The 12,349-nt window shown below is 31.9% G+C and overlaps 2 protein-coding genes across 2 annotated transcripts; one reads left to right on the plus strand and one right to left on the minus strand.

Moving 5' to 3' along the window:
- Positions 1-539: 539 nt before the first annotated feature.
- LOC102582082 (uncharacterized) lies at positions 540-5,211 on the minus strand. Its single transcript, XM_006349388.2, has 2 exons — positions 2,036-5,211; positions 540-1,503 (listed from the first exon to the last, which is right to left on the minus strand). Exons 1-2 carry the CDS (start codon positions 4,319-4,321, stop codon positions 862-864), a joined length of 2,928 nt encoding a protein of 975 aa, XP_006349450.1. The 5' UTR covers positions 4,322-5,211; the 3' UTR covers positions 540-861.
- Positions 5,212-7,026: 1,815 nt separating this feature from the next.
- On the plus strand, positions 7,027-10,681 carry LOC102582752 (leucoanthocyanidin dioxygenase-like). Its single transcript, XM_006349390.2, has 3 exons — positions 7,027-7,823; positions 9,695-10,028; positions 10,125-10,681. Exons 1-3 carry the CDS (start codon positions 7,306-7,308, stop codon positions 10,371-10,373), a joined length of 1,101 nt encoding a protein of 366 aa, XP_006349452.1. The 5' UTR covers positions 7,027-7,305; the 3' UTR covers positions 10,374-10,681.
- The last annotated feature ends 1,668 nt before the right edge of the window (positions 10,682-12,349 follow it).

Raw genomic sequence — 12,349 nt, forward strand, 5'->3', positions numbered from 1 at the left:
TAATCTATAAAATCATAATTTAAAAGAGTAATCATTTTTTTTACTTTTAGCTAATTTTGATTTATATTTGTATTTATGTTGTGGGTTGAAAATATGGCAATTTTGGTGACAATAGACAATCAGTCCTTGGCACTATAGGTGTAGACGGTGTCAAGCAACAATTTCACTAGCAACTGAAAATACAGATTTAGGCTTTGGGAGCAAGTGACCAAGATAGAGTTTCAGTTCCAGTGAGAGCCTTTACACCCATAACTTTGTGGGGTAGAATATATGCAGGTCTTATCCATAACTTTGTGGGGTAGGGAGGTTGTTTCTGATAGACTTTTAGCTCAAAATAGAAGTTTTTCAAGTACAAGTGCTCAAGTAATACAATGAATGGTCACAAATTAAACAAAATATGCAAGTCCCTGAATTCAAATACTGTGGAATATTCCTTTCCATTTCTATGTTCAACAAGGATTAGTAAGAAGCCAAATAGTCTATCCCCTATATGAAATTTGCATACCTATCAAATCGAAGAAGCGTAAAAGAGAGGAAACTAGGGGGAGGTTAAAAAAAATACAACTGCCTCGATATTATTTTACATAGGAACACACCTAAGGAGCAAGTTTTACATGCCAAAAGTACATTGTTTATCTCCACAACTGCTAAGAAAAATTCTTCAAGAAATCAAATACAAGTTATTCTTGAAGAATAAGCAGTTCACTCGTCGCTCTGACAAATGCACAACCAAGTAAGAAAAAAAAAAGAATACTAACTACCCATATCCTAAACATGAACGAGACCAACTTGAACATCTATTAATTAATTCATCTACTAACAAAGAAAAAAATTGTTTCAGAAAAGATACCTCATGTTCTTTCAATTTTCTTTTGAAGTCACTGGAACTTGAACTTGAGCCTGAATTGTGTGGTTTTCTTTCTTGCCTATAACACCACCAGAAACTACACCTGTCTCTTGAGGCAACTCAACTGCATGATTTGGCTTTTCGGTGGTAGTTACCTTATCTTCTTGATCTATTTTGCCTGCATCAGCTTCACTTCTTTCAGATACAACAATTTTTTGGAGACTTGATTCGGTTTTTAATTGTTGTTGAAGGCTCGTGTTTGGTTTATCTATATCATTTTTCATGACTTGTTTCATAGCTGAGTCTGTCCCCATATTCTGTGAATGTAGATAAGCTTCATTTCCTTTGGATTCTCTAACATGCACATCACCATCAATTGAATCATGAAGGACGTGTCTGTTAACATTCTCTTCAAGGGTCTGCTTATTAATCAAATCAATGTCTCTTGTTGGTCTTGGTTCAAGAGTTGGTAGTCCCATCTCATGGTCTTTCAAACTTGATACCTTATGAATTGGTATATTTTTCAAACTCTCTGATTCTTCAGTTGCCATCTTAGCATTAGATGGCTTAAGAACAGACTCAGGAGGAACTTCTTGATCTTTTGACATATTTAAGCTTTCTGTGGTCCTTTCTTTCTCCATTGAAACAGGTGCCTCCTGTATATCAAAATTAGATTCACTTAAGATCCAAATAAATAGCACAAGTTGAACTATATTGATAACTCTCATTTTTTAACCCTAACATCAAAAGCTTTGAGAGCAAGGAAAGAATCATAATTTGAATAGTAAGGTTGGGATTCAAAGAATGTGAGATGTATAATCTAGACAACAATATATTTGGTTAAATTGAAAAATGATTTGTTTCCAACAATTTTTTTGGCCTATATTGCATCACTTCAAATCCAACTTAGTGTTTGGTTTTTTATCATCATATGCAATTAAACATAATTGGATTAAGTAATTGATTTTCAATTATCTCAAATAAAGAAACAATTTTAAAGAGAAAAGCTAAATAAGGTTTATTAAAACTTGATAAAAGCTAAGATCTTGGTATAATTTAGTCCAGATAGATTAAAGAATATGCATGATAACTTTGTTCATCTGTAAAAGGATATGCATGATAACTCTCTTCATGATAAAAGCTTTTGCAATTTATAGTATTGAATAGGGAGTACTACTAATTACTTACTTTTGTAGGCGATTTCGAATCACTAGATGCCTGACTATCTGCTACAAGCACTGGAGGAGCACTTGGACTGCCAAAGACTTCATCATGTTTTGATATCTCCAACTTTGCGACATGAAGCTCATTTTTGTCAGTTATAGCCTCCCTCAGCCTTAATTCTTGGGAATCTGCTGATGAAAATATTTGTGAAATGGACTTCTCAGTGTCTTGATTATTTTCCATCTCAGGGGCAGATTCTAGAAGCATATCTGAAGCAATTGAGGAGGAAGAAGTATTTTTCTTAATGGAAGGAGGACTGGCATCATAAATAGGTTCCAAATGTGAAGTCTCCTCCACTGAACTCCTTGTGATGTTCAGATCTGACACATTATTCTCAGAGATGGTTTCAACATGACACATCGCTTCCTCTGAACTTAATCTCACTACTACTTTGTCAGGAAAGATCCTTTCACCTACTTCTGATGATGACGAAGAACTTGACTGACTACTGCATTTTTGTTCAGAAGTTGCTGATTTTGAACAAATTTTAGATGGATTAAGTTCCATGGAAATGGTTGTTGTTTCTTCATGGAACACAATTGGTACCACTTCATGATGATTTTCCATATTTAGATCAGTGTCATCGAGTTCAATATCTCTTTTATCAGATGCACCTAGGATCAAACATTCTACTTCTTCGGAGGATTGGCTTCCATGCCCAATATCCTCGGTAGCATGCTCTATCTTGGATATCAGCTCTGGCTCCTTGAAGATATGTTCATCTGTGAGGTTTTTGTCTTCATTTCGGTTCTTGTCTTCTACATCTTCTTCAGTGAGGTTCTTGTATTCAAGATCTTCAATTGAGCCCTGTGACTCTGTTTCAAGAACAGAACTTACTTTGGAATCACTGAGATCGTTGGGGTGCCTTTGAAATGGTGAATAACTTGTTCCTTCAGCAGCCATCATATCAGGAACAAAATAAGGTCTAAAACGTGTATCTTTCTTGTTCAACCCAAAGATTGAGGGCCCAACATTAAAACTTTCATGCCTCCTAAAAAATGTCTCTTTTGGTTGAGATGTGATAATCTCTTGTTCGAAAGTGTCTCCTGTAAAATCAGATTTTTCTTCACTTGGGTCATAAGGAAGATCAAATGGGTTCCGCCTATACCTTGGCAACAAAATAGATGGAGCAGATCCAGGGATAGGAGGGAGTCCAGGGCCATAGTTATCATTAGGAAGATCAAAAGGGTTCTGTCTTGCTGTTGAAATGGGAGGCATGAAATCAGCAGTTACCAAGTCTATTAAACTCTTTTCATCTGTAAAACTCATGTTCTTTCGTGATCTTCTCCTTGCAATAAGACTCTCCAATCGTTGATTCCTTTCTAGCTCGGAGGTTCCCAAGTCCATCAGATTTCTCTGATCCTCCTCCGTCCATGTAATAGCAGACTTTAGACCTTCTGTATCTCGTGTTTCTTCTTCTTCTTCATCATCTGCAACTTCTACTTCTTCCTGGTCTTCAGAAACATCATCATCACTCTCGGAGGACTTGGTAGAACTTTCTGAATGGGCATGAGATACATCATGTGACAAACCGACAAGTTGAGGATTGTCTTCATCTAAAAGTGGATGGAGCTCATCAAGCATTGGCATAATATCAGCTATTGAAGCATCCGGAGAGGAGCTCTCTGCTCCATCAGACCCTGAATATAAGGCCTCCTCCCTATGTTTCCAAGGTGAACCAAGAGGAGAATCAAGATTAACCCTCCTAGAATCAACTGATTTGTCATTATCAAACTCAACGCTCTCATCATCAACCTTCGAAGTGGGAGAATACTGGTTCTCCATAAGTTCAGCATCACTAAATTTGTCTTCATTCTTATGCTCATAAAACTCCCTTGCCACTTGCCCACCAATTAGAGCAGAATGATCACCAAATCTTTTACCCCTATGAACCTCGCTATGCGTTGATTGGTCTACTTTATCCCTTTCTTGATCACTATATCTCTCGGTGAAGTAACAACTATTATCACTCTCAACAGGAATAGCATCTCGTGTTTCCAAAGGCACTATATGATCAGTTGTGTTTTCTTCCCATTCAAATTCAGGTATATTAGGCTGAGCATAACTTAGTAAAGTTCCAAGCAGTGCAGTAGTGCAGACAAGAATAGGGGAGACAGACACCAAGATTGAAAACACAAAAGGAAATGATCTGTACAGAAATGCCAAGAAACACAACATACCCACAAGGAATGGATGATTCCAAACTGTCCTATAACACACTTTAATAGGAAAGATTACAACTTTCCTCATTTTAACTCCAATCTTAACAACCCAATACCTAAAATGAAGCAACTTTCTCAGAAATGGGATCTGAATATCTATTTTTTCTTCACTATACCCACCTAGTTCTTTTAAAAAATATATAAACTTTGATCAATTCCCTTTAGATCAAGACAAAGAATAAAAATCCCACCTTGAAAAATCAATTCAAACACAATTCCTGTAGAAACAATATTAAAAGATTTTCATAACAAGAATCGATTAAACAAAGAGAATTAAGAAACGAAAATGTATACCAGGGTGTAAATAGAGATCAATTTGGATAGTCCACAAAAACCCATCAACTTTTTGGAAGATTAATGGGTCTTTGTGTTGGTCATAGAGCTCGCTAATAGGGATGAAAATCCAACAGCAAAAAATGGGATTTTATATAATAATCACTCGTTAGATTTGTTTGCCAATAGCAGGACAAATACAATATTGGTTGAAATTAAAACTCGAATAAGAAGTGAAAGAGAAAACAATACATTACCAATAGAGTTGAGAAGAAGAGAATTATTGCATGCGTTTTGGCAGAAATTGGATAATAATAGTATGTGAAGAAAAATAAAACCAATAAGCATATGTTTGCATCAAGAAATCTCCGATCTTTCAGCAACAAGTAAATGGATGCTATAGAAAAACCAATGGTGGTTATAGGAACATGTAGTTAGATTCTTAACTACTATACTATATCATGTTTTTAAGTTTTAATTGTATTTTACATTACATTAACATAGTCAAATAGATTTCAGGGCATATTTCTGCTTGTTCATAAGTTTGTCGCTGACAAGAAAATTAGAAGAGACGTCGTCATTTGATTTGCTGCTCATCTCAGCCAAATTAGCCAACAAGGAAAACATTTCAGCCAGATCACATCAACTATAGTATCAGAACACACGGTAGGCCTCAACAAGAAAAAGTCAGGCCTTTGAAATTTGATAATTTCTGCCTAGTTGTCTCATTCAATAAAAACATGGCCAAAATACATAGGAATTGAAACAATGATCCAACAACTAGTTGAATATCTATTACTACATAGACTTTATCTAAAAAAGAAGTGGCATCTCATAGGATTAACCAAATAGACTTACATGCCAATTTTCACACTACCGCCATACTCCTAAAAAGGTAGTTTCTCTTTCTCATCACCTATTTCTCCCAAGGAAAACACCAAAAACAAGTATTTAAAATGTTTAATTACGTGAGACCAACTCACATATTTAATTTAAAATGTATATATTCCACATCAGCTTCTAATAATTAAGTAGAAGCGAATTTTTGGACTTAATTTTAATCCAAATAGATAAAATTTGGGGAAAATTGATCCAGTAGATAGAAGGAGAATATTTTTTAACAAATTTTAATACGTTAAAAATATTTTAAATATTTTTCGTAAAATAAATAATCATATAAAATAAAGATCGGAACGGTGAATAGTTGCATTAGTAATGATCCTTTTTTTCTAATAATGATCCAAATTATATTTATATATATACTAGAACGAAGCTAAAAATATACACCTTTTGCTCTGGTTTTTTTTTTTTTTTTTTTTTTGTTTTTGGGTCAACTTTAAACACTTTTTAATCCAAATAGATAAAATTTGGGGAAAATTGATCCAGTAGATAGAAGGAGAATATTTTTTAACAAATTTTAATACGTTAAAAATATTTTAAATATTTTTCGTAAAATAAATAATCATATAAAATAAAGATCGGAACGGTGAATAGTTGCATTAGTAATGATCCTTTTTTTCTAATAATGATCCAAATTATATTTATATATATACTAGAACGAAGCTAAAAATATACACCTTTTGCTCTGGTTTTTTTTTTTTTTCTCTTTTTGTTTTTGGGTCAGTTCTAAACTCTATTCTTTGCAAAATTGTTTTACTAGTACATTAAAAATATTATTATTATTATTATTATTATTATTTTTGTTTTTATTTTTTCCTTACAAATATTAATTATTTCACCCCAAAATGCATTTTCAAAATATCAACATGACTTGGTACTAGAGTCTAGAAGCACTTTCAGTATTTGGATCATATTTAACAGGTGCTTAAAGTATTCATTTGTTTTCTAAGCAAAAGTTAAGTTACAATATTACGTTATAGAAGTCTGACCAAATCATATTAATCGTTCCCTTAATTACAATGTTAAGTCATAGAAATTTTGACCAAATCACATTAGTTATTTCATAGGTTCACTTTTATTTATTATTTTGAATTTTACATATTCTTTAATAAATAATATTTTTTTATTCCAATTTATGTAACACTTTTCATTTTTCGAGAGTCAAACAATTTAAGTTTGATCGAAAATTTGCGTATGAAATCTTCAAATTTTTTGATTGGAAATTTACGCCTAAAATCTTCAAAATTTACAATCGAAGATAAATTTGTTTGAATCTTGAAATCTGAAATCTACTTGGGATGGAGAGATTAATTAATATAAATATTTTATCACAATATACATATTAATTAATTGATGTATAGTTTTACATCTTTATATTATAATTAGTAAAGTGAATGAACAAGTAAAACTGAATGTAGGAAAGAAGTGGGGGTTGTGGGGTCGGGGGGGGGGAAGGCAGTAAGTGAGGACAGAGTCACAAATAGAACAAGTCAAGATCATCACGGCGCCATAAGCACTACTTAAACTCTTTGTTTGTGCATATAAATATGTCTCCACATCTTCACAAAATATAAATTAAACTACGTGTCTACACGATAATATAAAATCTCCTTTTTAGCTCCTCTCTCTATATATACATATGGCTTTGAATTCATGAAAATCACGTTCTCAAGCTCACGTCAACTTCGAAAAATCTTTTTCATCATTATTATCATCCACAATCAAAGACTTTTAAGCCTCATACAATCACAACCACAACCACAACCTATCTTGTAAAGTGCTACAAATATATCTAGCGCTAGTTATAACAGTTAGGAGTACTGAACAAACGAAATAAACATGAGTAATTGCTTGCAAAGCTGGCCGGAGCCAATTGTCCGAGTTCAAGGACTCTCGGAAAGTGGCATTCGAGAAATCCCCGACCGGTACGTGAAACGACCAGCGGATCGTCCATGTTTCAAGGAGACAACAACGTTGTCGTCATCATCACATGTACTTGATAATATTCCGTTAATTAACCTTGAAAACTTGAAGTCATTGGATGAATCCATTCGCGATGAGACAATAGAACTCATTTCCAAGGCTTGTCGCGAATGGGGTTTCTTCCAGGTGGTGAACCACGGCGTTAGTCATGAACTCATGGCTAACGCACGTGGTGTCTGGCAGGAGTTCTTTCATCTCCCGCCAGAGGAAAAGCAGAAGTTTGCGAATTCACCGGTTACTTATGAAGGATATGGAAGCAGACTTGGAGTGGAAAAAGGTGGAAAATTGGATTGGAGTGATTATTTCTTCCTTCATTATCTCCCTGAGCCTTTGAGGGATGACAAAAAATGGCCTTCCCTTCCCATTACATGCAGGTAAATCGTAATTCTTTAATTTTAACTTTTTTATATAGCATGTTTAAGTCTATTTGAGATATATATCGTAATCTTCTTTACTTTTTTATACTTACGTAAAAGGGAATGAATATTAATTAAAAACTACTTATATATACGACTTTACATAAAGAAGTAAATGCGTCTGCGCACGTACTTTCTTTAAATAAGATACATATACGACTTTACACATTCTCACATGTTGCGTCGGTGTGTTAATCATTTCCTTTTTCTATTCTCTATTGACAAATATTTTAGTTGTTCAGAGTTACACGCGATACTTGTTATTTTTTAAAATTTAAATTATATATTATAATTCTTCGTTTTAAAAAGAATGACTTAATTTTATTTTGTATCGAGTTTAAGAAAATAAAGAAGATTTTTCAATTTTATAATTTTAAATTAAAGTTTATGTCAAATATATCAAAACATCATTTAACCGCATAATTTTAAACATATCACGTGAAAATCTGAAACTAAATTGTTGCCATAAAAGAAAATGAATCATTTCTTTTGGAACAAGCTAAAAGGGAAAATATATGTTTCTTTTTAAACGGATGGAGTTAATTTTAAAATATTTATTTATTCAATTCAATTTTAAATTTAATCTTAAGAAAATGAAATACGACAAAACTGAGATTGGATTACTTTTTCAAAGATTTGGCATGCACCACCGGACATGATGCTGGATCAAGTTAAAAAAAATGAGAAATTTTACTATGAATCTCACATAAACTATAATATTTGTGTGAGACTCTTAATAATTGGACATTTTTATCTTCCTCCATTTGTCTACAGAAAGATATATTTACTTCTTTTAAACTCATATCAAGTAAATATATAATAAATAAATTGAATAAGATAAAGTATTTTGAAATTAGATTGTGAATGAAAAGAAAATTGTAGAATCAAAATTTATGGTATAGAAAGTCCTTTAATTAGATTAGCTTTTCGCTCTAAATTTTTTTACGATCCATAAATTTTATTTTCCGCTCAAAATCTATTGTCTTTTTTTATTGAAACAATAACAGTATAAACTTTAGAGAAATTGTTGGACTACTAAGAGTTCTTTTAATTGACTTTCATAAGTTAGAAATTTTAGTTTATGATTTTTTACCGTATTTCTTTTTATCATTTTAACTTAAAATTAAATGCTCATAAACATTTATTTTAATTTACTTAAACACTCTAAAAATATTTTAAAACTATTCAAATAAACTCAAAGACTTTAAACTTTTTACACATGTCCATCAAAATCAGCCCCTCACATAAGCATAAAATGACATGTGAGAATCAAAACAATTTTTCTCACGAAGAATGATATTTCAAGTGTCAACAATGTCTTTTTTTACTACTACAAAATATCTAGCTACCCCTTTGCAAAATGAACAAAAGATCCTTTTTAAGAGGTCACAAATATTTAGAGATTTTTTAAACTTTGATATATAAATTATTACTAAATACACAAGTATGACATTTCTTTTTAAGCTGATTAACAAGAAAATGATATTATATAAATTGAAAAAAGGGATACTTCTTGAAATAAGTTGATTTTGATAGCTTCACCCCAAACAGGCCTTAATGTGGATGTACTAGCCATGTGAAAAAATATATTTACATAATCAAATCACGTAATACTGATGAGTCAGGTCCAATTTATGTTTGGGACCGTGGTCCTGGCCACCTTGGCTAGTTGGTAAATGCAAGTTGATGTCTTATTAATAGTATCTTTTTAAAAAAGTACGATCCTTCTTAAAAACATGTCAAATGTGAGAATAATATAATATAGTACATTTTGTCCATCTAACTGACTTTTTTTTTTTTTTTCCTTTTTGTGATTTGTGACCTCTTAGGAAAATAATTGCTGAATATGGACAAGAAGTAGTGAAATTATGTCGAAAAATAACAAATATCTTGTCGATTAACCTTGGATTAAATGAAAATTATCTACACACAAAATTTGGTGGAGACAATGAAAGAGGTGCATGTTTAAGGGTTAATTTTTACCCTAAATGTCCCCAGCCTGACCTAACACTTGGACTCTCTTCCCACTCTGATCCTGGTGGCATGACCCTTCTCCTCCCCGACACCGACGTCCCCGGCCTCCAAGTCCGTCGTGGTGATGACTGGATAACGGTTAAGCCGGTTCCTAATGCCTTCATTGTTAATATTGGAGATCAAATTCAGGTCTGTATTCATAACATCTAGTAATCTCATCAATAATAACGACTTTAACTTATGTATTGATAGTGTAATTTTTTTTGTAATGATTGCATGCATCAGGTACTAAGCAATGCAATATACAAGAGCATAGAGCATCGTGTGATCGTTAATTCAGGGAAAGAACGTGTCTCTTTAGCATTTTTCTACAATCCAGGAGGTGACATCCTAATTAAACCTGCAGATGAACTTGTGACGGAGGATCAGCCGGCGTTATATTTACCGACGACGTTCAACGAGTATCGAGCTTTCATTAGAACCAACGGACCTAGAGGAAAATCTCAAGTTGAATCACTAAAATCGCCAAGATAAATGTCCTTTAGCATGACCCTGATACGCACAAAACGAGAAATGATCCAATTAAATTACCTTTTATATGTCCTATATATAGTATTTAGGAAGTTACTGTGTATATATGCCAATTGGTAAAACATAACACAGTAAATACCCTATGTCCTATGTGATGTAATAATACAATATGTGCTGTCATATTCCTATGTGTTTTCAAATCTTTTGTCAAATTCACTTTAATTTGTTTTGTCAAATCTTGTATTCATCCCTTCAATAGATATGTGGTTCATCTAATTAATACAATATTATGGTATTAATTGTTCATTTTATGATCAACTGTTTGATAATGGGATTGGCGTTGGTTCATTGTTTGTTTTGTAATGTAAAAATCACTTACCTTTGCCAAAGTATCACGAAGTTGCTATACTATTTTATAACAAAAAAGTTACTCAATTTTTCCTAAATCCTAGAAAAAAAGTCATTAATTAGGATGAATCAAAAGAAATATTTTATATGATATGTAGGCAAAGCTGAATGATTGTCTTGGTTACCAAAAAATAAAATGTTTTAGTAATTTTCTGTGATACTTAAGCTAAGTTTAGTGATTTTTTATTACTACAACTAAATTATTGCAAAGTTACATAATGATTCTTATGCAAAGTTACATAATTTTTCTGTTACAAAACAGAATAAAAATTTAACCACTCTCATGTAATAAAATAAAAATTGAGCAATCGTTTCGAAAATTATCCATTAATTGTTCTCCCTTACAACTTCTTTCACCCTTTAAAAAGAATCAATATATACGTCAATCAATTTCATTTTGATATCGATATTTTGTTAATTTCTCAATTTGTTAGTAGTAAACTTTAACAACTCAAGTTATCTAGTTAAACACGTAATTATAATATGACGTTCACTTAAGTCAAATTCATCAGATAAGATTCCATTTTGACATATTATAAACGATAGCATAATAGTTTTTATCCTTAATTTCTTCCAAAATATGTCTACATCGTATTTTAGTTGTTAATTTACGACTCCTAAAAAAGGTAATCAATAGTTGATAGGATAAATTTATAATGTTGAAAGTGTAGGGACTCTCACTAGGAAATCCACAAGATAACATCTAGAAGTTTGAGTGGAGGTAACAATTTGAAATTGACGCTCTCTCCCAATTTCAATTTGTTTGTTTTTTAACTATGTTTAAAAAAGAAATTAAAAAAAATGGCAACTTTATACCACTAGACAGAATATCTAGCGGCCTTTTATTAAAAGATAAAAAAAATGTTTTAAAAAATATTTGTTTTCCCTTTTGGAAACTTTTCAAATTTAACTTTTCATAGATGTTTAAGTGTTCGTTTGGATTAATTTATTTTTAGATGTTTTTGACTTTTAAGAATTTAATTTTTTTAATTTTGAAGGTGTTTGGAAAGGTTATAAAGTGTTTTTAAGCACCCACTAAAGTCAATAGTAGGATACCATCTACTTATGACTACTTTTTATAAGCCCATCGAAACAGACCCTAAGACCACAAAAGTAAAGATATTTTGGTGCATTCTACGTATCTTTAGTTTAAGATCATAAGATATAAAAATCTTCTTTACTTTCTTAAACGTCGTATCAAGTTAAAACCATAAAAATAAATTAAAACGGTCACTACTTGAAACAATGATATTTCCGGCATAAATAAGTAGAAAATTTGTGGTATAAACATTTTTTTTTTACTATTTTCCATCGAACCAATTAATTAGAAAAATACACAATAAAAAATAAATTCTTACTAAAATAGCGGAAAACTTGCTGATTTTTCATATGATGTTAAATTTAGCGAAAAAGTAGTAAATTTTTTAGTGGTGAGTGGGAGTTTATAGTAGTAGTTGCAAGTCATATTTGTTAATCTATAGTAGACAATTTAGGTACTACACCACATTTACTAGAGTTGTCAAGTACAACACATCATAGTACAATTAGATGCAAGTTTTAGTGATAACTAA

The sequence above is a fragment of the Solanum tuberosum genome, unplaced genomic scaffold (assembly GCF_000226075.1).
Source record: "Solanum tuberosum cultivar DM 1-3 516 R44 unplaced genomic scaffold, SolTub_3.0 scf00106, whole genome shotgun sequence".
In the NCBI taxonomy this organism is placed as follows: Eukaryota; Viridiplantae; Streptophyta; class Magnoliopsida; order Solanales; family Solanaceae; genus Solanum; species Solanum tuberosum.